Source organism: Oncorhynchus tshawytscha, unplaced genomic scaffold (assembly GCF_018296145.1).
Source record: "Oncorhynchus tshawytscha isolate Ot180627B unplaced genomic scaffold, Otsh_v2.0 Un_contig_388_pilon_pilon, whole genome shotgun sequence".
In the NCBI taxonomy this organism is placed as follows: domain Eukaryota; kingdom Metazoa; phylum Chordata; class Actinopteri; order Salmoniformes; family Salmonidae; genus Oncorhynchus; species Oncorhynchus tshawytscha.
The window spans coordinates 668,261-692,515 of record NW_024609827.1 but is presented as its reverse complement, the minus strand read 5'-3'; the positions used below and the strand labels follow the sequence as shown (position 1 = coordinate 692,515).

Genomic DNA, 24,255 nt, shown 5'->3' with positions numbered 1-24,255 from the left:
GGCCCGGCACATTTCTCTCCCACAGAGCAGACACACCTCTGGATGAAGACCTAAGCTAGAGGATGATTTATGAGAATAGCATATAATTAAATACAACAGTAATTCAATGTGTTTCTATGGAGAACGGTATGGACGGATATCCACGCATATAGAAGTAGAATCACTAGAATGGACATACCCACCTACGTTCTATGGTGCAGTATCACTGCTGTGGTTGAAACGTACACAGTGGGTTATGATGAGGATCCATCTGAATTAGACCAGCTGGAGCACCACTGAGTCGGCATGTGATTACGACGCCAGCAGAGACAGTCATACAAACTACCAAGTTTAGTATTTCTGATGTACCTCTGCCTCTTTATCTAAGGGATTGCTGACTGAGAAGCTGTGTGCCACATACACAGTTCGCTGTAAATACATAGGACCTATAGAGTCTAAGTTAGGCCCTATGTAAAGCAGAGACATGAACACCGTACCATATTGAAGCAATAAATTAAAGGAGTGATAAAGATGATCTGGGAGTGAATGAGGTGGTGTGTGTGTGTGTGTGTGCCATAATGATATTCAAAAGGAAACAGACCACCTGCTGAGCCAGGAGGAAGACTGTTCCTAAGCAACAGGAAACTCTTGTAAGATCCGTATAACGTCTTGGGAAATTCGGACCAAATCGGGATGCAGACAGGAATAACAACAGACTACAGACACCTTTAACTAGGCCGAGTTATGAGCCTGCTCTCTGGGTAGCCAGTTTCCAGTCTTTTACATTTCCTTTGTGATATTTTAGAAACTATTGTCTGACTTGTGATTCTACTCCCTGGGTAGAAGTCTCCTCGTCTACTAGGAGTTGAAACTTTTTCTACTTTAGAATTTACTTTCTTCCCATCTCAGATTTTTAGGATTTCTTCTGTGAATTCACTGAAATGTTTTAACCACATTTTAAATAGTAATGAACTACCAGCAATTATTCAAAAATGTGATGAAACATCTGATGTAAGCACTGACAAAGTAATTTGAACCATCTCCTACAGCATCATGAGTCTCCTACAACATCATGAGTCTCCTACAACATCATGAGACTCCTACAGCACCATGAGACTCCTACAGCACCATGAGACTCCTAGAGCACCATGAGACTCCTACAGCACCATGAGACTCCTACAGCACCATGAGACTCCTAGAGCACAGCCCCATGAGTCTCCTGCAGCACCGAGACTCCTGCAGCACCACGAGACCCCTGCAGCACCACGAGTCTCCTGCAGCACCACGAGACCCCTGCAGCACCACGAGACCCCTGCAGCACCACGAGACCCCTGCAGCACCACGAGACCCTGCAGCACCACGAGTCTCCTGCAGCACCACGAGTCTCCTGCAGCACCACGAGTCTCCTGCAGCACCACGAGTCTCCTGCAGCACCACGAGACTCCTGCAGCACCACGAGTCTCCTGCAGCACCACGAGTCTCCTGCAGCACCACGAGTCTCCTGCAGCACCACGAGACTCCTGCAGCACCACGAGACTCCTGCAGCACCACGAGACTCCTGCAGCACCACGAGACTCCTGCAGCGCCACGAGACTCCTGCAGCGCCACGAGACTCCTGCAGCACCACGAGACTCCTGCAGCACCACGAGTCTCCTGCAGCACCACGAGTCTCCTGCAGCACCACGAGACTCCTGCAGCACCACGAGTCTCCTGCAGCGCCACGAGACTCCTGCAGCGCCACGAGACTCCTGCAGCGCCACGAGACAGCGCCACGAGACTCCTGCAGCGCCACGAGACTCCTGCAGCGCCACGAGACTCCTGCAGCGCCACGAGACTCCTGCAGCGCCACGAGACTCCTGCAGCGCCACGAGACTCCTGCAGCGCCACGAGACTCCTGCAGCGCCACGAGACTCCTACAGCGCCACGAGACTCCTGCAGCGCCACGAGACTCCTGCAGCGCCACGAGACTCCTGCAGCGCCACGAGACTCCTGCAGCGCCACGAGACTCCTGCAGCGCCACGAGACTCCTACAGCACCACGAGACTCCCTGCAGCACCACGAGACTCCTGCAGCACCACGAGACTCCTACAGCACCACGAGACTCCTGCAGCACCACGAGACTCCTGCAGCACCACGAGTCTCCTACAGCACCACGAGAGCACCACGAGTGTCCTGCAGCAGCCACCTCCTGCAGCGCCACGAGACTCCTGCAGCGCCACGAGACTCCTGCAGCGCCACGAGACTCCTGCAGCGCCACGAGACTCCTGCAGCACCACGAGACTCCTGCAGCACCACGAGACTCCTGCAGCACCACGAGACTCCTGCAGCGCCACGAGACTCCTGCAGCGCCACGAGACTCCTGCAGCGCCACGAGACTCCTGCAGCGCCACGAGACTCCTGCAGCGCCACGAGACTCCTGCAGCGCCACGAGTCTCCTGCAGCGCCACGAGTCTCCTGCAGCACCACGAGTCCCTGCAGCACCACGAGACTCCTGCAGCACCACGAGTCTCCTGCAGCACCACGAGTCTCCTGCAGCGCCACGAGACTCCTGCAGCAAGAAATGAAAGAAAGAAAACCGATGAGTCGTGGTGTTGGGAAACCGCAGCGGTGGGTAAGAGTCTGATGTGGTGTTATGTCGTGGTGTTGGGAAACCGCAGCGGTGGGTAAGAGTCTGATGTGGTGTTATGTCGTGGTGTTGGGAAACCGCAGCGGTGGGTAAGAGTCTGATGTGGTGTTATGTCGTGGTGTTGGGAAACCGCAGCGGTGGGTAAGAGTCTGATGTGGTGTTATGTCGTGGTGTTGGGAAACCGCAGCGGTGGGTAAGAGTCTGATGTGGTGTTATGTCGTGGTGTTGGGAAACCGCAGCGGTGGGTAAGAGTCTGATGTGGTGTTATGTCGCGGTGTTGGGAAACCGCAGCGGTGGGTAAGAGTCTGATGTGGTGTTATGTCGCGGTGTTGGGAAACCGCAGCGGTGGGTAAGAGTCTGATGTGGTGTTATGTCGTGGTGTTGGGAAACCGCAGCGGTGGGTAAGAGTCTGATGTGGTGTTATGTCGTGGTGTTGGGAAACCGCAGCGGTGGGTAAGAGTCTGATGTGGTGTTATGTCGTGGTGTTGGGAAACCGCAGCGGTGGGTAAGAGTCTGATGTGGTGTTATGTCGTGGTGTTGGGAAACCGCAGCGGTGGGTAAGAGTCTGATGTGGTGTTATGTCGTGGTGTTGGGAAACCGCAGCGGTGGGTAAGAGTCTGATGTGGTGTTATGTCGTGGTGTTGGGAAACCGCAGCGGTGGGTAAGAGTCTGATGTGGTGTTATGTCGTGGTGTTGGGAAACCGCAGCGGTGGGTAAGAGTCTGATGTGGTGTTATGTCGTGGTGTTGGGAAACCGCAGCGGTGGGTAAGAGTCTGATGTGGTGTTATGTCGCGGTGTTGGAAACCGCAGCGGTGGGTAAGAGTCTGATGTGGTGTTATGTCGTGGTGTTGGGAAACCGCAGCGGTGGGTAAGAGTCTGATGTGGTGTTATGTCGTGGTGTTGGGAAACCGCAGCGGTGGGTAAGAGTCTGATGTGGTGTTATGTCGTGGTGTTGGGAAACCGCAGCGGTGGGTAAGAGTCTGATGTGGTGTTATGTCGTGGTGTTGGGAAACCGCAGCGGTGGGTAAGAGTCTGATGTGGTGTTATGTCGTGGTGTTGGGAAACCGCAGCGGTGGGTAAGAGTCTGATGTGGTGTTATGTCGTGGTGTTGGGAAACCGCAGCGGTGGGTAAGAGTCTGATGTGGTGTTATGTCGTGTGTTGGGAAACCGCAGCGGTGGGTAAGAGTCTGATGTGGTGTTATGTCGTGGTGTTGGGAAACCGCAGCGGTGGGTAAGAGTCTGATGTGGTGTTATGTCGTGGTGTTGGGAAACCGCAGCGGTGGGTAAGAGTCTGATGTGGTGTTATGTCGTGGTGTTGGGAAACCGCAGCGGTGGGTAAGAGTCTGATGTGGTGTTATGTCGCGGTGTTGGGAAACCGCAGCGGTGGGTAAGAGTCTGATGTGGTGTTATGTCGTGGTGTTGGGAAACCGCAGCGGTGGGTAAGAGTCTGATGTGGTGTTATGTCGTGGTGTTGGGAAACCGCAGCGGTGGGTAAGAGTCTGATGTGGTGTTATGTCGTGGTGTTGGGAAACCGCAGCGGTGGGTAAGAGTCTGATGTGGTGTTATGTCGTGGTGTTGGGAAACCGCAGCGGTGGGTAAGAGTCTGATGTGGTGTTATGTCGTGGTGTTGGGAAACCGCAGCGGTGGGTAAGAGTCTGATGTGGTGTTATGTCGTGGTGTTGGGAAACCGCAGCGGTGGGTAAGAGTCTGATGTGGTGTTATGTCGCGGTGTTGGGAAACCGCAGCGGTGGGTAAGAGTCTGATGTGGTGTTATGTCGCGGTGTTGGGAAACCGCAGCGGTGGGTAAGAGTCTGATGTGGTGTTATGTCGTGGTGTTGGGAAACCGCAGCGGTGGGTAAGAGTCTGATGTGGTGTTATGTCGCGGTGTTGGGAAACCGCAGCGGTGGGTAAGAGTCTGATGTGGTGTTATGTCGTGGTGTTGGGAAACCGCAGCGGTGGGTAAGAGTCTGATGTGGTGTTATGTCGTGGTGTTGGGAAACCGCAGCGGTGGGTAAGAGTCTGATGTGGTGTTATGTCGTGGTGTTGGGAAACCGCAGCGGTGGGTAAGAGTCTGATGTGGTGTTATGTCGCGGTGTTGGGAAACCGCAGCGGTGGGTAAGAGTCTGATGTGGTGTTATGTCGTGGTGTTGGGAAACACCGCAGCGGTGGGTAAGAGTCTGATGTGGTGTTATGTCGTGGTGTTGGGAAACCGCAGCGGTGGGTAAGAGTCTGATGTGGTGTTATGTCGTGGTGTTGGGAAACCGCAGCGGTGGGTAAGAGTCTGATGTGGTGTTATGTCGTGGTGTTGGGAAACCGCAGCGGTGGGTAAGAGTCTGATGTGGTGTTATGTCGTGGTGTTGGGAAACCGCAGCGGTGGGTAAGAGTCTGATGTGGTGTTATGTCGTGGTGTTGGGAAACCGCAGCGGTGGGTAAGAGTCTGATGTGGTGTTATGTCGTGGTGTTGGGAAACCGCAGCGGTGGGTAAGAGTCTGATGTGGTGTTATGTCGCGGTGTTGGAAGCGATCACTATTTTTGTTAATGGTGGTGGGGTACTTTGAACAAGAACACAAGACCAACGCATCTTTGCAACGTAGAGCTTTATTTTTGAGGGGGGAAAAAAAAGTACAATACCTCATCCTTACAAATACACCTAAGAAACCATTTTGAACTGAAAAAGAGCATTGTAAGAACGGGAAATAATGTTTTGTCATTGAAGGAAATTATCTATTCATGTAGATTAACGCACCCTATGTTGACAGCAGTCTAAATTCAGATTCATCGTTAACATACGAGTCCCACACAATTAGCACAAAACAAAAGCTACATTTTGTTAAGACATCAACAAAATATTGAGTAAGTGAAAATTCAGTACACATCGTTTTAAAACTTTTCAAAAAAGAAACAGTGAAACCAAAAATAACTGTCGTCCTCTAACAATACTATCGAGTATTCAACGCGTCGACTATTCTGATAAATTCCAATTATGTTATGACCTAGTAAATCAGAAATTAATAGCCAACAAAGAATATTTGTGCTCTTAACCTTCTGCGTGATAGTTGAGTAATTATATTTCTATTCAAATAATCCAACAATGCGAAAGCTCAAGTCTTACATGTTCCACGCAAAAGAAAACGCATTGTTTTTCATCATTTTCATGTTTTTGGTACATGACACTAACAGTTACTGTACAATGCATGTATACATAGAATCAGAATGATTAGAATGGTCAGAGGTACTACACCCCTTCTATTCATTCAAAGTCTATGCATATATATAACTAAATGGTCTACTCAAGACACCAGACCACTTCTCCACTCAACATGCCAGCCATAGCCCTCGAAAACCATATTTTCCTCTGATATAATCTGACCATTCCTGTAGAAAACAACTCTTAACTCCCTGTCATCTCTAGACTATAGACCTGTATCACTATTGACTATTCTACCCTGTCCAAATATTGTACTAGAAATTGTGACTTCCTGTTATTATACTTAAAAAAAAGGTTTATTCTATTCTACTGTGACATCTACTTCATGTTCCTATTGTTATATTTTATTAGGTCTTATTATTGTTGCATTGTCCAGAAGGAACCAGTTAGCATTTCGTCAGACGATGTTTTCCATGTGTATCCTGTACATACGACTACCGTAATAAAAACACTAAACTATCCTGAAGAGACTAAGCTATTCTGTTCCCACAGAAGTTGTGAGCTTTATTTTTTTTGGTCAAAGTTATTGTGTTGTGTATGTACTCGAACCTGAGCTAGTTCCTTTAGCAAGCGTTAGCTGCATGTGTGACTGTGTCCATGTCTTTTTGAGGCATCCCAAACACCCTCATACCCTTTTCTATACATCTCCATACAATCCCCAAAGGCCACCTCACATCCCAACAGTTGACTGACTGACAGTGATTCGCTTTGGGCGTCCCAAATGGCACCCAATTCCCTTTATAGTGTACTACCTTTGGCGCAGCCGTAACCTGTCATCTGTTACACACTTCGGTATATCACAACGGTAACAGGAAGACATCTAACACCACTGACCCAATCTTCATTTTCCATTCTGCTCTTCTTTATTACTCAGTATGTTTTGACATCATACCAAGGTGCTTCACACACACACACACACACACACACACACACCGTAAACCACTGGGACAAAGAAATCCCAAAATCATTAGTCAACAGAACTTGTTCCGTCATCATCTGTTCTCTGGATAACACAATGAGGAGAGAAGAAGAGAGAGAACCAATGAGCATCCACGTCCACGCACAGCACACACGTCTGCATGCACAGGAAAGATGACATCTTTATGTCACGTTGTTTATTCCTGGTAACCAGCAGCTCTTGAAGGAGTAGGATGAAGATGCCGACATGTTGATCTAGGGTCCGTTTTGTGTTTTACTAAGACTCAGGGGAAGGTGTGCTGATCCTAGATCTGTGTCTATGGGACAACTTCTACCCTTTAACCAGTAAGGTATAGGTTGGAAGCCACCTAGGAGAATTCAGCAGAAGAGCAACATCGCCCTCTTGTGGAGACAGTTGCAGCTACGTCCTTTCGTGTCAACTGACAATGTCCCTGGTTGAAAAGAGACAACGACTGTCTAGTCGCCTGTGTTGTCGGTCTGTGTCTTTATCTGCAGCACTGTGGGCATTCCGTGGCAGAGGACTGAGAATGTCTTAGGACACCCACAGTAGAGTTCAGGGTATAGGGGCCGGGGAGGCGAGTAGATGCGTCTGTCTGTCCTCTCTCCTACCTGCTGAGGCGAAGCTTTATAGAGTTCTTCACCACTGGAATTGGGTTGGCTGGCAGGAGAGGCACATCAGACAGATCCGCACTGACCATTCGCTGAGGGAAGAGTACGATAATCAAGTTGTAGTTTGGCTGCAAAACTAACAGACAGACCAAAGTGGAAATATAGACCGTATAGAAAATGATCTGTACACTTTTCAGACATGAATTATGAAAGTGAGAGGCAGAGAGAGAGAGAGAAAGAGAGAGAGAGAAAGACAGAAAAATAGAGTGCATTGATACCTTAATATCTGCCTCCATCTTGCCTTCCCCTTCAGAAGCAGGCATCTCCTCGGACATACTGTCCTCATTGACCTGGGAACAGCAAGGCCCACAGAACAGTTTATCACAACTATGTAACCATGTTCACCTGACTCTTCTAAATCTAGCATTAATTAAAAAATATATGCTTCTTATAATATCATCAAGATGTAGCCAAACATATTCTGAAAAGATAGACTACAACAATGAATATATTTAGACATGATGATGTGACACTATGGATAAGCTTGTTACTACATACCTGTGCCTCCACAGTGGTGCACTCCTCTCCGCCAGCTGCCCCATTCTCTGGGACTGGGGAGGGGTCCTCCTCCTCCAGCATCTCCTGGCGAGAGGTGCGGGGGGCCGCTGGGGGGCCCATGGTGGGCGGAGGAGAGGGGGTCAGGCTTGTGGGGACTGTGTCTCCTGAAGGCTTTTTCTCAACAGCTGAATCCTACAAAGGAAGAGAAGTTTATCCGTTAAGCATATTTAGTAGATCAGTAAATGGACTCCGTGTTGGAGGTTAAGTATTCAGATGACTCTATATGAGTAACGGAGTTAAGTAACGGTTTACTTTTTAAATTGGGTAATTAGTTACTTTATGTGGTTACTTTCACAATCATATCTCATTTCCTCATTTAGTTCTCGTGTGAGAAACTGTTCGGGGAAACGCCATGACAGCTACTGTCCAATAGAAACGTATAGAGGGTGCACCTTTGATCTTTGCCATTGATCGCAAAGCCCACAGAGGGCTACCCCGTCTAGTGGGAAGTGTGTCCTCTATACGTCTCTACGAGTCTGTACATTCCTTTGTCTTGCAGTGTACATGGCTAATTCAGCAGCACAGGAAAGCAGTGCCACAGAGGAGAAGGAAGTAGTGCTCAAACCGGAGTTACTATTCTTTTTATTTAAACTTTATTTAACTAGGCAAGTCAGTTTATAACAAATTCTTATTTACAATGCCCGGCCTACCGGGGAACAGTGGGTTAACTGCCTTGTTCAGGGGAAGAATGACATTTGTTTTCCTTTGTCAACTCAGGGATTCGATCTAGCAACCTTTCGGTTACTGGCCCAACGCTCTAACCGCTAGGCTACCCGTCTCTAACCGCTAGGCTACCCGTCTCTAACCGCTAGGCTACCCGTCTCTAACCGCTAGGCTACCCGTCTCTAACCGCTAGGCTACCCGTCTCTAACCGCTAGGCTACCCGTCTCTAACCGCTAGGCTACCCGTCTCTAACCGCTAGGCTACCCGTCTCTAACCGCTAGGCTACCCGTCTCTAACCGCTAGGCTACCCGTCTCTAACCGCTAGGCTACCCGTCTCTAACCGCTAGGCTCCCGCCTCTAACCGCTAGGCTCCCGCCTCTAACCGCTAGGCTCCCGCCCCTAACCGCTAGGCTCCCCGCTCTAACCGCTAGGCTCCCCGCCCTAACCGCTAGGCTCCCCGCCCTAACCGCTAGGCTCCCCGCCCTAACCGCTAGGCTCCCCGCCCTAACCGCTAGGCTCCCGCCCTAACCGCTAGGCTCCCCGCCCTAACCGCTAGGCTCCCCGCCCTAACCGCTAGGCTCCCCGCCCTAACCGCTAGGCTCCCCGCCCCAACCGCTAGGCTCCCGCCCTAACCGCTAGGCTCCCCGCCCTAACCGCTAGGCTCCCTGCCCTAACCGCTAGGCTCCCTGCCCTAACCGCTAGGCTCCCTGCCCTAACCGCTAGGCTCCCTGCCCTAACCGCTAGGCTCCCTGCCCTAACCGCTAGGCTCCCTGCCCTAACCGCTAGGCTCCTGCCCTAACCGCTAGGCTCCTGCCCTAACCGCTAGGCTCCCTGCCCTAACCGCTAGGCTCCCTGCCCTAACCGCTAGGCTCCCTGCCCTAACCGCTAGGCTCCCTGCAAGATAATATAGTGTTACTTTATTTTTTTATCCCAACACTGCCCACTACTATGCCAGAAATAAGAGACAAATCTGTAGACAGAAGAGAGGAGTCTCAAAAAGACAGTAAAAAGCCGGAATAAAACATATAGGGAATACACACGTTACAGTATTATCGGTAAACTCCTGTCTACACAATGAAAATGGAATTTCTCTACTGGGACAATTAAAGATGGAATACCTCAGCATCTGATTTGAACCGCTTCCTCTCTTCCTGCATAGGGGAGCCAGGTCTCTTCACAGCTGGGGCCTCAGGCTGGCCGGCTGCAGCCGCAAGGGGACCTAGTGGGCCACACTTCACTGGGGTTGACGTGGGCACAGTGGCTGGCATGGCCGTGGGGGATGGCACAGACATACTGTTGTCACTGTCTAACGATAGGTCCAGACTACTGTCATTCATCTGACGAAGCCCCTCTGTCGAGTGCTGGAGGACAGAACAAAACGACACTGGTTACAACTCAATACCGCAAGCAATCAGTCAACTAAGAGACTGTGTGAAAAGCAGAATATAAAACTCTATAAATTAGTGTTACACCTCTATTGTTAACAAGGAGCAGACTAAATAATTAAATGACATGTCGTACCTTCCTGCGTTTGGGCATGACCAGGTCGGGCAGTAGCTGGTGAAGTTGTCTCCTCTTCACATGCATGGCCTGGATCTTCATGTCCGCCTCAAACATCTTGCTGTTCATCGCCTGCCGGTACACTGCAGGAAGCATTTAGAAAATATAACTTTTTTTTTTGTGTCAAATAATAGAACTAGATACAAGTGCAGAAAACATGACAAATATCATTTTCAAATTCTACATTCTTGAGTTGAATTGAGTAAGGTGATTTTATACCCGTGTCAGTAAAGGACTGGATGTCAATGGTCAGGTCAACGTTGAGGTTCTCTGATGCCTCCATCTTCTTAAAGATAACACCTATCACCCACATGGTGCTGACCTCCTCTCTGGAAAAGACAAAACAGGTGAGAAATAGTCCATTAAGAGCTTACTACAACCTTGCATAATAGTATAATAAACTCACTTCTCCCTGCTTTCCCTGGGTCCAGGGAATGACTGGGGGTTGACATGGGCCAACGTTATGTACTCATTCTTCTCCAGGTTTCCTACTAAGATCCTGATCTTAGACTCAACCAGACCAACCCTGCCAGGACAGAGAAAAACAGCACTTTTACAAATGTATTCCCTAACAGTAGGTGAATAAAGGCTTTAAAAGAGTAACATTGAAATTGATTCACATGTAATACACCATGTCTCCACCCTCATTCAGTCAGTCATAATCTCACCCAAAGGTTTTTCCAGCCCCCCACACACACAGTCAGTACTCACCACTCCAGGTGCTGCTTCTCGGTGGGGGCGCTTGCTAGCAACACAATATAATGCCTTGGAACATAAGAGACAGAACATTACCATTACACCCTAAAGACAGCAGCCAGGAAAAGAACCCAGGCTAGGAACCCCTAAAGACAGCAGCCAGGCAACGAACCCAGGCTAGGAACCCCTAAAGACAGCAGCCAGGAAACGAACCCAGGATAGGAACCCCTAAAGACAGCAGCCAGGAAACGAACCCAGGATAGGAGAGCCCCAGGCTAGGAACCCCTAAAGACAGCAGCCAGGAAACGAACCCAGGCTAGGAGAGCCCCAGGCTAGGAGAGCCCCAGGCTAGGAACCCCTAAAGACAGCAGCCAGGCAACAAACCCAGGCTAGGAACCCCTAAAGACAGCAACCAGGCAACGAACCCAGGCTAGGAGAGCCCCAGGCACAGAGAGGCCCGGACCAGATCACCCAGTCCTCGCCACCACCCTACAGCAGGTCATGGAAATATGTTCATTTCTAAAAACACACTTTATCAAACTTAAACAGCTAAAAAAAAACTACAAATAAATGACCAACGGTCTGTGTTTTAAAAGGAAAGAAACTACATGGTCCTAAACTGAACATGTCTTTTACACAAACATGTCACAGTAACAGCTACAAACACTCCAAAACAAATCCAACTAGCCAGAGAAAAACCCAAATCGCACTACCAAGATAATTCATTCACCAAACCCTCTTCACGTCAACTTGAGAACAAACTTAATTTAGTATAAAATATATCTTCCACAATATTCAAGTATACTGAAAGTCACTATTATTACACTAACTGTACAAACGTATTCACTTACATGTCTGGTCTGCCTACATGTACAATCTCCATGCAGTTATCCCAGTAGCACCAAGCATAGTCATGTCCTACTGTATACTCTGCCTTGCACCGGTTGAAAACCACACTACCGCACTGTTAGTCCAATCACAGGAGCTCGTTCCGATCAGTTCCCACGAGGTTAGAATATTATAAATAGGATTACATTACCAAGCAGATGAATGGAAAAATATATTTCATTTTCAGGCCACGTTGAAAATAAAAGGTCTGAGCCCAGGACAAATGATTGATTTATTCAAACAAGAGTACAGAGAAACAGGTGTAGTAATCAGCAGGGTGCCAGCCAGACCAGCAGGATGGTCTGATTATGAAATATGTTCATCAAGCCTGATGTGGAAACAGTCTAACCTGGATAACAAGCAAAGCATAACAACATCTGTCTCCTCTAATGCGCCAGTCCAATCCACAGGCTGGATATATACTGTCTCCTCTAACTCTGCAGTCCAATCCACAGGCTGGATTTATTTTAAAATCACTTTTAATTGTATCCATGTTTCCAGGCTCTCCAGTGCTGCCAAATGACTGTCCAGAATGTGCTGGTGCATTTTGTCCTTTCCTCTGTCAGCAACTCAAAGGATGAGAAGAGGTGCTTAAACCAGGGTGTGCTTAAGGCAAGTACACATCAACATGTTCTGATCTCTGTCAGAAGAAAGGGTTGCTGGATCAAAATGATTTCCCAAAAGACTTGAGGGGATTTGATTTCAAATAGAGAGCCTCGGGAATAGAAGATTTTGGTAGAAGGGGATTGGAACAAGTCAATCTAGAACACTTAAAAGGAGGGGACTGGGCAACAAAAATATCAGCCTTCTGTAAATAGGTCTACATGTTGATTGGGGCTGCAAGAGGAGGAACGTCTCCTCCGCCAAAAGGACAAGGCCTCTTCAGTAACACAATTGTTGCCACTGTACAAGGCTAGCTTCATGCTCTTTGCATATTACTGATAAACCAATTAACAAAATGATCTTTTCATCTTTACTCCCCCCCCCCACACTTCAGATTTCAACATTCAAGTACATTTCTCCAGATGGAGCAGAACTGATAAGTGAAAGAGGAAGTGGTACCCACATGTATAGAATGAAACAAAGTTCCAATGACTTAAATCTTGTATTCTTCACATGGATTCCTGCTAATGTTGTGCTACAACTTACGGATTTGTCATGATCAAAACTTAACAAAAAAAAAAAAAACAAACATATCTACAAAATGAGGACTAACAAGAAATACATAGTGCAAATGTTTAACTAAAGCATTTTATTTGGGGAAGTAGATGTACAGTATAATAAGAACCTTACAGCTGAAGTACCTACCTTTAGTAAGATATTAAAATATACAAACATCAAATATTGAGTTGTGCTTACATTAGAGAGCACAGTCTATAGGTAATAGCAGTGATTATACTGGACTTCAGGCTCTGCATAACATTAACATTGTATTTGTCTTTACGATCATCGTTTTGAGAATCAGAGAGGGTGCATAGGGCAGAAGAAAGCATCTTTTGAGTCTTGTCTAAGCCTGAAGTGTTTATTTAATAACACAAATAAATCAAACTGAATGAGTGGATTACATATACAGAGAGGAACAAGAGAACTTCACATTTACTGAAAAAGGTGCGAGTGAGGTGGTTGGGTGTATTTTGAAAATCCAAATCTTTATTGGAATAGTTGGTTTGTCTCACCATGCGTGTCCCACAGGGTAAGCTCCTTAATACATACTTGTATTTCTGAAAGAAGTTTGGTGCTTCAAATAGTTTGGACCACTCTGCTTTACTCTGCAAAATTTCATCTGTGATGGCCAGACCTGTAGAGGGAAGGAAAACGTGTTGACCAAAACGGAAAGAGAACCAAAAGGAAAAAACTACAGATGAGGCAACGTAGCTAAGGCTACAATGAAGACCGCCGTTAGGGAACCTCTTGAGAAATGACACCCGAAGGAGGCTGAATTTACTTGACATAGGAATAAACAATTTACATTTGATGCAACTTCCCTTTTTCACATCAAAGGATCATTTATGTGAATGTTGGGAGTATGTTTCTTGCTCAAGTCTCTGAAATTAGGACTCTGGCCTGAAGGGTTTTGTATTAAGAGCATCAGTTTCAGAGAGACTGGACCTAAGAGTGGATGCAACAGTTTGTGTATAAAGTTAGAATTTGAGACGGCTTTACGGACCCTGTTTGAACTCGTCCACCATGACGGCACGCGTAGAGGCAGAGACGTTGTAGGTAGAGTTCTGCTGGGGGTAGGCTGGTGTGATGATGGGCATCAGGTGGTACCGGTCACTGGGGGTCACCTGGAACAGCAGTTAGGACACTCAGAGTCAATCAAAACCCTCCACTACATGCAGAAGGGGTCACTTGGTACGATAGAACTCTGAGAATGTGTGTAACCATCTTGATAATAGTGTTATGAAGCATCTAATGCAGGTGAATCAAATGTGTTTGTGCTGGATCAGATGAAGGAAGAGGGACTGACAGATGTTACAGGGAAAAACCCCATGGCTCTAGACTTTACACGGTTAACACCATGGGATACATCCTGGAGGAACAGGGTTTATTAACCACCTGTTTTTATTGTATTTCCCTTAACTTGGCAGCTCTGCAGGTAAAATGCTTGAGGTAGTTAAGTTCATGACCGTCCTTGACGTAGTCAGTGTTGCTCAGGACCGGACTAGTAACAGTATGAACACGTGTTGACCTGGGGCGGCAGCGTAGCCTAGTGGTTAGAGCGTTGGACTAGTAACCGGAAGGTTGCAAGTTCAAACCCCTGAGCTGACAAGGTACAAATCTGTCGTTCTGCCCCTGAACAGGCAGTTAACCCACTGTTCCTAGGCCGTCATTGTAAATAAGAATTTGTTCTTAACTGACTTGCCTAGTAAAATAAAGGTTAAAAAAAAGAAAAAGGTTCAACATTACCCCAGGGTCCCAGACTGGCAGGTTCAACATTACCCAGGGGTCCCAGACTGGCAGGTTCAACATTACCCAGGGGTCCCAGACTGGCAGGTTCAACATTACCCTGGGGTCCCAGACTGGCAGGTTCAACATTATGATCAACATTACCCTGGGGTCCCAGACTGGCAGGTTCAACATTATGATCAGCATTACCCTGGGGTCCCAGACTGGCAGGTTCAGGTTGCAGTCCTCTGGCTGCTTCAGGAGAACAGGGTTGGGCCATTCCCTGCATTAACACAACTCCAGTTTAGTGTGATGATACAGACCAGGTAATACCAGTAGGTCAGTCACCCCTTTAGACACACATCATCTTGTTTCACTATGTTCCTAAGGAAAACAGCAGTAATAGAACTGCCACAAGCACCAAGGACTGAGAAAAATTTGTTCACGGTTCATACACACTTCAGACTAGAGGTCGACCGATTATGATTTTTCAACGCCGATACCGATTATTGGAGGGCCAAAAAGGCCGGTACCGATTAAATCGGTCAATTAACAAACATTTTTTAAATATTTGTAATAATGACAATTACAACATTGCTGAATGAACACTTATTTTAACTTAATATAATACATCAATAAAATCAATTTAGCCTCAAGTAAATAATGAAACATGTTCAATTTGGTTTAAATAATGCAAAAACAAAGTGTTGGAGAAGAAAGTAAAAGTGCAATATGTGCCATGTAAGAAAGCTAACGTTTAAGTTCCTTGCTCAGAACATGAGAACATATGAAAGCTGGTGGTTCCTTTTAACATGAGTCTTCAATATTCCCAGTTAATACTTTTTAGGTTGTAGTTATTATAGGAATTATAGGACTATTTCCCTCTATACCATTTGTATTTCATTAACCTTTGACTATTGGACGTTCTTATAGGCTCTTTAGTAATGCCAGTGTAACAGTATAGCTTCGGTTACACGAGCCTCATCTCGGGAGTTGATAGGCTTGAAGTCATAAACAGCGCAATGCTTGACGTACAGGACGAGCTGCTGGCAAAACGCACGAAAGCGCTGATGAATGTTTACGCGCCTGCTTCTGCCTACCACCGCTCAGTCAGATACTTGTATGCTCAGTCAGATTATATGCAACGCGGGACACGCTAGATAATATCTAGTAATATCATCAACCATGTGTAGTTAACTAGTGATTATGATTATTTTTTAGAAGATAAGTTTAATGCTAGCTAGCAACTTACCTTGGCTTACTGCATTCGCGTAACAGGCAGTCTCCTTGTGGAGTGCAATGAGAGACAGGTCGTTATTGCGTTGGACTAGTTAACTGTAAGGTTGCAAGATTGGATCCCCCGAGCTGACAAGGTGAAAATCTGTCGTTCTGCCTCTGAACAAGGCAGTTAACCCACTGTTCCTAGGCCGTCATTGAAAATAAGAATGTGTTCTTAAATGACTTGCCTAGTTAAATAGAGATTAAATAAATGTCTAAAAAAAAAAAGTTAAAAATCTAATAAAAAATCAAACAAAAATCGTCAAATTGGCACCCAAAAATACCGATTTCCGATTGTTATGAAAACTTGAAAATCGGCCCTATTTAAAATCGGTCATTCCGATTAATCGGTCGACCTCTACGTCAGACTAAAGAAAAACAAAGAAATCTCCTTCAAAAAGACAGAACAACTCAACGGCCATGAGAAACAGGTCACGGAGCACATCCGAATGGAGAGTGACTGCTTACCATTTGGAGAAGACGAGGAAGAACTTGTGTACGAGGGTGGAGGCCACGGCGTTGGGGTAGAGCTGGCAGGTCCTGGCTACCAGCATGGCCCAGGAGACACCACCCAGGAAGCCCAGGATATTACTGTAGATGTTATGACCTGGAGGAGAACAATGACATTAGGTGTGTGTGTGTGTGTATATGTATATATGTATATATGTATATATATATATAAAATGGTGTTGGGTAGAGCTGACAGGTCCTGGCTACCAGCATGGCCCAGGAGACTCCACCCAGGAAATTACTGTAGATGTTATGACCTGGGGGAGTAGGTGTATAGCACTGTAGATGTTATGACCTGGGGGAGTAGGTGTATAGCACTGTAGATGTTATGACCTGGGGGGAGGACGTGTCCATCACTCTAGATGTTATGACCTGGGGGGAGGACGTGTCCATCACTGTAGATGCTATGACCTGGGGGAGGATGTGTCCATCACTGTAGATGCTATGACCTGGGGGAGGACGTGTCCATCACTGTAGATGCTATGACCTGGGGGAGGACGTGTCCATCACTGTAGATGCTATGACCTGGGGGGAGGACGTGTCCATCACTGTAGATGCTATGACCTGGGGGAGGACGTGTATAGCACTGTGGATGGCGTAGATTTAGTTATGTTGTTGTTGCCCTACATGCCAGTCAGCAGGATAGAGGCAAGCGAGTCGTAGATACATTTTCTGGTAAAGTATACCAGTAGATTCACATGTGATGGTAATTGAGCCATTTGGTACAGGTGAAAGAAACACAAAGACCTAATAAGGGCATTACATCAATGACCACAAGGCACCAGTGTAATTTTTCTGATTTTGTCATTCAAAAGGCAATTCCTTGATGGTTCTGCCTTGCCTCCCAATAAACTTGGAAATGCTTATGCCATATAGCTTACATCCATCTAGTTTCTAAAGATCACCAAAGGGTTGTTGGGGCTGGGGATGTTTTGGATTGGGCTTAGTTATGCACCTGGCCTATTATACAAGCCAGTGAGTGACTCCACGGCAGTTGTTCCCACAGGACAAAACATGATTGGACAGTTGGTTGCCAGGCAGCGTATGCAAGCCAAACAAATTCACCATGGCCACGAGGGGCCATGACTCAGTTTATTTTAGAGGCTAATCCTGTTTAGGGAATAGGACCTGAAGGCTGTCAGTGTGGGCCCAGCGTGTCGACATGCCATTAGTTGATAGTTTGTGTGAAAAGAGGACAAGATGAGAAAGAGATAATCCCACCTGCCTAGCCACAACAGTGTTACACAGCAAGACGTACAAACTGATATAGTACAGGGACCGACTCAAAACACACAAGTACAGACACATACACACCCTTACAGGAGATGCCGACTCAACAGTTGTTTCCACCAAGGGAAATGATTGTACTCCTATGCTTGATGCTACGCAACACTACACAGATCCAACTCACGTTTAGCCCACAGCTTGATGGTCCTCAGTGTCAGTCTGAAGTTCTCAATGTTGGGCACAAGATGGAGGATTTCATCTGTAACTCTACAACCTGACAACAACAAAAACGTCCAAGTCATTATCACTCACAATAGACAGAGGGGGATAACATAGACAATGCAGATTACTTGAAATTCTACAACACAGTGGATGCTTTCAACTAAGTGTAGGTAGGGTCAGAGGTGAGCCAACAACCAATTGTTAGACCTTGTGTTTTTAACATGGATCCGATATCAACATCAGTGAAGTGGAGAAACCAGGCAGCAGATGATTTTATCCAAAGCGACATACATTTTACCATGTGACCCCAGCGACAATTGAACCCACAACACCGTTGACGACAGCGGCACCCTTTTTACCAACTGAACCACATCAGGACCGGAGCTCAGGAGATATAAAGAGCTGTGTTACCATTAAGACTCCTAATGCAGCGGATGTCAAGGTTCTTCAGCAGCCCGTCATCTCGGAGGTCCAGATTCTCTGGGATGGTTTGCAACGCTAACCGAGCAAACAGGATATCGATCTAGAAATACACAAAACTCATGGACATTTAAAAAAGCCGCAAATCTCAATTCATATTAAATGACCTGAACCAACTTCACATTTAGGCCTATAATGAAATCCTAAACAATAAATACTTTCAAATGTCATACCTCAATGCTGTCAAAAGACAGCTTTATCACAGGGACAAATGCCTCCTCAACAGCCTGGGGGGGAGAGAGGAGTTGATGAACAGTCTGCACCTCAACTTTTGGGAACACATCTTCCCCTCCTAGTCTACCAACACCAGAATCGCAAATACATTGCCTTAATTCCTCGCGTCCTCTTCTCACCTTCTCAAAACCTGTTTGATACGAAGGTCAGAGGGGCGAGGCCTCTTACCTTCTCATCAAATGGTATTTGTCACATGCGCCAAATACAACCGGTGTAGACCTTACAGTGAAATGTTTACTTACAAGCCCTTAACCAACAATGCAGTTCAAGAAATAGAGTTAAGAAAATATTTACTAAAGTACAAAAATAAAGAGTACCGGTACAGAGTCAATGTGGAGGCTATATACAGGGGGTACCGGTACAGAGTCAATGTGGAGGCTATATACAGGGGGTACCGGTACAGAGTCAATGTGGAGGCTATATACAGGGGGTACCGGTACAGAGTCAATGTGGAGGCTATATACAGGGGGTACCGGTACAGAGTCAATGTGGAGGCTATATACAGGGGGTACCGGTACCGAGTCAATGTGGAGGCTATATACAGGGGGTACCGGTACAGAGTCAATGTGGAGGCTATATACAGGGGGTACCGGTACAGAGTCAATGTGGAGGCTATATACAGGGGGTACCGGTACCGAGTCAATGTGCGGGGGTACATACAGGTTAGTCGATGTACAAAATGGTGTTTGACGCAAGGAATGAAGGCAATGTAATTGAGATAGTTTAGATACCCACCCTCAAATCTTTGACCTCCTCCTGCTCCTTCAGCTTGTCCAGGAACGAGGAGAAGAAGTCTGTTCTCTCCACATGCCGAGGAGCCACACACAGGGCATCAATGTCAGCACCTACACAAGGACGAGACACAACAATTCGAAGTTCACTGTGATAAAGAGTTGTGTGAAAATGTTTTACCTACGCAGTGCACCCAGGCTGTGTTTAATAAGTATATTATATAGCGTATTATATAGTATATTATACAGTGCTTTTCAAAGAGAATGTCAAAGGAACTTTAAAGACCAAACCGGAGAAAATGTTGCTATTGGACAAGTCCTCCTAAGATTAGAGGACAACATCAAAATGGAAAGGTTGACCGTACAATAGTGCCGCCTACCTTCAGTGTTCAACTCCTGACCAGTAGGTTCCCAAATGTGTTAACCACAACTCAACAACCTGTATCCCTCCTAAAGATGACATAATTACCTTTAGTGTGGACTCCTAACCTGTAGGACCCAAATGTGAAGATCTTCCCTCCAACCGTTTCAATCACTGAGGCAGGCAGATTCTAGGAGGACCAAAAAAAAACTACATTCAAATCATTATAACCTGCTGCATTATGGTATGGCAACACTGCATTATGGTATGGCAACACTGCATTATGGTATGGCAACACTGCATTATGGTATGGCAACACTGCATTATGGTATGGCAACACTGCATTATGGTATGGCAACACTGCATTATGGTATGGCAACACTGCATTATGGTATGGCAACACTGCATTATGGTATGGCAACACTGCATTATGGTATGGCAACACTGCATTATGGTGGGCAAGGGCAACACTGCATTATGGTGGGCAACACTGCATTATGGTGGGCAACACTGCATTATGGTGGGCAACACTGCATTATGGTATGGCAACACTGCATTATGGTATGGCAACACTGCCTTGTTGTTGTAATATCATCCATGTCCCAAATGGCACCCATTTCCATTCATAGTGAAAAATCCTGGTCAAAAGTAGTACACTAAAAAGGGAACATTTGGGACACATCCATTGATCACCAGACCCCTGCTGGAGCAGATAGAACCGTCAGGAGGAGGAAGTAAAATCATACCTTTGTCTCACTGACGTCACGGATCCATTCCTTCACCAGTGTGTTCAGTTTTCCCAACACATGTATTCTATGGAAAATAAGGCATGATTTAGAGGAAGTCTTTGGTATTTTGACAATAAAAAAATTAAACATCATAACTAAACTAGTATGGCACTTTATAACCACAAATACAGTCTACTTAGTACTGACCAAAACACCAACCTAAGAAGTCCCTTTATTTATTTAACTAGGCAAGTCAGTTAAGAACAAATTCTTATTTTCAATGATGGCATAGGAACAGTGGGTTAACTGCCTGTTCAGGGGCAGAATGACTGATTTTTACCTTGTCAACTCGGGATTCGATCTTGCAACCTTTCGGTTACTAGTCCAACACTAACCACTAGGCTACCTGCCGCCCCACCAGCCAAGAATAATTGGCTGATGTACTGGCAAGATATTGTATCCAGTTATTATCCTCCTCCTACCACCCCCCTATTGGCCTCATCCAGTTATTATCCTCCTTCTACCACCACCCCACCACCCGCCCTAATAGGCCTCATCCTACCTCCACCACCAGCCCTAATAGGCCTCATCCTACCTCCACCACCACCCGCCCTAATAGGCCTCATCCTACCTCCACCACCCCACCACCCGCCCTAATAGGCCTCATCCTACCTCCACCACCCCACCCCCGCACTAATAGGCCTCATCCTATCCTACCTCCACCACCCGCCCCTAATAGGCCTCATCCTACCTCCACCACCCGCCATCCTAATAGGCCTCATCCTACCACCACCACCCGCCCTAATAGGCCTCATCCTACCACCACCACCCGCCCCTAATAGGCCTCATCCTACCACCACCACCCGCCCTAATAGGCCTCATCCTACCACCACCACCCGCCCACCAATAGGCCTCATCCTACCACCACCACCCGCCCCTAATCCTACCACCACCACCCGGGCCTCATCCTACCACCACCACCCCCCCTAATAGGCCTCATCCTACCACCACCACCCCTCCTAATAGGCCTCATCCTACCACCACCACCCGGCCTCATCCTAATAGGCCTCATCCTACCACCACCACCCCCCTAATAGGCCTCATCCTACCACCACCACCACCCCTCCTAATAGGCCTCATCCTACCACCACCACCCCTAATAGGCCTTGATGAAACTTGTGCCCATTCTAACATGACAATTTAGCCTACTAGTGACAACCATCTTACCTGCGCTGTAGTTCCAGCTCCTCTTCAAACACCCCGTATGGTTTCAGGGCCTCAGTCAGCCTGTGTGTGAGGACCAGGTCAGCCTCCTTGGCTTGGGCCAGGCTGATAGGAGAAGTGATCCCATAGTGCTTGGGTGTTTCCCGACCCAACAACACCTGGTTTGTAGACGGACTGAAAACAGGACAGATGTGGTTGTGATCAGAATAAGAAGACTTTATATCCATGCAACAAAATGTTACTAGGAATTTCTCTTGGTGTTGTGCAAAGAAACACATAAAAAAATAATAAAGGATTTGAATATCAATAAAAAAATATACACCTGATAACCTGTACAGAAAGTGTTCCATGGTATCAAAAAGCACATAGTGAACTACAACTGCTGCTCGTACTGTGTGCTTTTAGCTTATTTCTATGCCGATTTACATAGCTACGTTGCTTGCTGTGGTTTATTTGGATGTGGTAGAAGGTATACCTCTAAAATGTTGGCCTCTGGGTAAAAACATGTGTGTGTATTCTTCTCATGCCTCATACGTTTATAGTCAAACGTCTTTCGACAGTGTTTGGGTGTAAAGCACCAATAAGGAAATCATCCTCAACTTGGTAACCTATCGTACAGTTTCATGTTGACATAACATTGTAAAGGCGAAAGATGATGTTTTGCATGTCTTATTGTGTCCCATTACAATGAACAACAGCAAAAAAGTAGGTACTCAAGACTCCCAAAATGTGATTTGTCCTCTGCTATAGCTTCGTGTCAGAGACGGCAACAACAAAACGATGTGACTTAATAAGTAGTCTACCAGAAAAATATGATCATGTTTAGTTTGAGAAAATTATTATAAAACTAGTAACGTTACATCTTACAGACAACATGCAATATTGCAAATGTTCTGTCACGTACACGGATGACTATTTAACTAAGTTAATTACTTCTGCGGATATTCATTTACACTTCAACAACATGGACACTCAACCTAAAAACAGTAAAAACAGGTAGTTAGCAGTCAATTGTGATTTGGTAACTAGTTAGGTGGTACATGTGACCATAAAATAGCAAATTTACTGCTGTGCCGAATTGCGGCGTGTTAGTTAAAAATAACTAACGGTAGCTAGCGTTGCTATGCTAACTAGCTAAACGTTAACATTAATAAACTACAACATGTAGCTAACTGACTAAACGTTAACATTAATAAACTACAACATGTAGCTAACTGACTAAACGTTAACATTAATAAACTGCGTGTAGCTAACTAGCTTGATACCGTTTGCAACTTTAAGACCTCTTAAAATGTCTAGCCTATAAATGTCAGACCTAAGTAACATTAGCTTTAGCCAATAGTCTAAAAACAAATGTGCTCCATCTTGTTTCAAAGCCATTTCCCACTACACAACCTACAAGCTCTTTCTTTCTTTCTCTCTCTTTCTTTCTCTCTTTCTGTTGCAAACATGGACAGGCAACCTCGCATCGGTAGGCCCAATCAATCCCCTTTCCAAACACACTCAGTAGTGTCCAAGGGAGATACTTACAAGGGCATTGTAACAACTTCCAGCAATTTTCCAATCAACCCCCCGCCCCCAAAAAAGAATCCCTTCTCATACTCGTTTTATCATTTTTCATCAAATTTAGCTAACTAGCCAGCGATGTTATTTCTTTACCCGGCAACCAAGCAGTGGAAACTTGCCCCTTTTGTTTCCACTGAACATGGCGTGTGCCGCTTTTGCTGTCACCGCAAAAAACCGCAACCTTGACAGGGTGGGCGTGTTGCGTGACCGTCATGACGTAAAGCACAATTTTACTTTGAGCACATGGGAACTGTAGTTCTTTAAATGTCCGAACCCTTCTTTATTTATTTTAAATTACGTTTTATTTTTTTATTTTTTAAATATTCGAATATGATTATTTACTTCTACCTCCTGTAATTCAATCGAGATCTTATACGATGCTTCTTGCCTCATGTCATGACTATGCAAAGCCATCTCCAGACTAATATAAACTTATTTTTTTCTCTCAAAGTTGCCGGGATGTCACGAGTCCTACTTATATCAGTACACTCGTAACAACTTAAGCATTACACAACTTATATTTGATTAAATAAACGGCCACGTAGCAAATAAGCCATTCATGTTTTTGTTGAACAAATTCTACACGCACTATTTGACCTCCATTCAAAAATTCTTTGCTTGATGGGCAAAACAACGAAAAACCGCAACCTGCTGGAGGGAGACAGATTTTCCGCAGAGTTGGGCCTCTCTTCCTCTTCGGCCAAAAGTGAATTTTAGCATGGGCACGCTCGGATGGCACAGATGTGAAGATGAATCGTCTATCTATCGCTACAGTTCCACCTCTGCTGAAGGACAAGGGGAATTTTTCGTTTCAACAAAAGTCTGTCCAAATCCCAAATCAACCCCTTGACCAGGGTTTGATTTGGTCCCGCAAGTATTCTGGGCAGTCCAAAAAGCTAAATATATTTTTCATTCATTTATTGTTGGACATAAAAGCCTGCTGGATGCAGGAATGTCCACCTGAGCTTTTGAAAGAGAACTTAATGTTATTTTTCTACCATAAACTGCCTCAAACTTCA

General features: G+C 46.1%; 1 protein-coding gene across 2 annotated transcripts; it reads right to left on the bottom strand.

Moving 5' to 3' along the window:
- Positions 1–5,185: 5,185 nt before the first annotated feature.
- LOC112235641 (poly(A) polymerase type 3) lies at positions 5,186–23,412 on the bottom strand. 2 transcript variants are annotated; one of them, XM_042319161.1, is made up of 20 exons: positions 23,201–23,412; positions 21,674–21,844; positions 20,465–20,531; positions 19,827–19,908; positions 19,362–19,471; positions 18,566–18,619; positions 18,324–18,435; positions 17,875–17,964; positions 16,422–16,560; positions 14,796–14,958; positions 13,954–14,074; positions 13,500–13,584; positions 10,914–10,967; positions 10,609–10,728; positions 10,422–10,531; positions 10,164–10,285; positions 9,761–10,003; positions 7,920–8,111; positions 7,640–7,711; positions 5,186–7,453 (listed from the first exon to the last, which is right to left on the bottom strand). In XM_042319161.1, exons 1-20 carry the CDS (start codon positions 23,206–23,208, stop codon positions 7,358–7,360), a joined length of 2,211 nt encoding a protein of 736 aa, XP_042175095.1. In that variant the 5' UTR covers positions 23,209–23,412; the 3' UTR covers positions 5,186–7,357. The 2 variants fall into 2 exon arrangements, with proteins under 2 accessions (XP_042175095.1, XP_042175096.1); XM_042319162.1 differs by having other exon boundaries at positions 14,886–14,958.
- Positions 23,413–24,255: the final 843 nt, after the last annotated feature.

What these genes read in the sequence shown, in the direction of transcription:
- LOC112235641 (XM_042319161.1), bottom strand. An exon ending in TGTCTTTTGACAGCATTGAG is followed by an intron (nt 18,436 to 18,565) that starts GTATGACATTTG and finishes GTGTATTTCTAG; the next exon opens with ATCGATATCCTGTTTGCTCG. An exon ending in TGCCAGTCTGGGACCCCAGG is followed by an intron (nt 14,075 to 14,795) that starts GTAATGTTGAAC and finishes CTGCTGTTCCAG; the next exon opens with GTGACCCCCAGTGACCGGTA.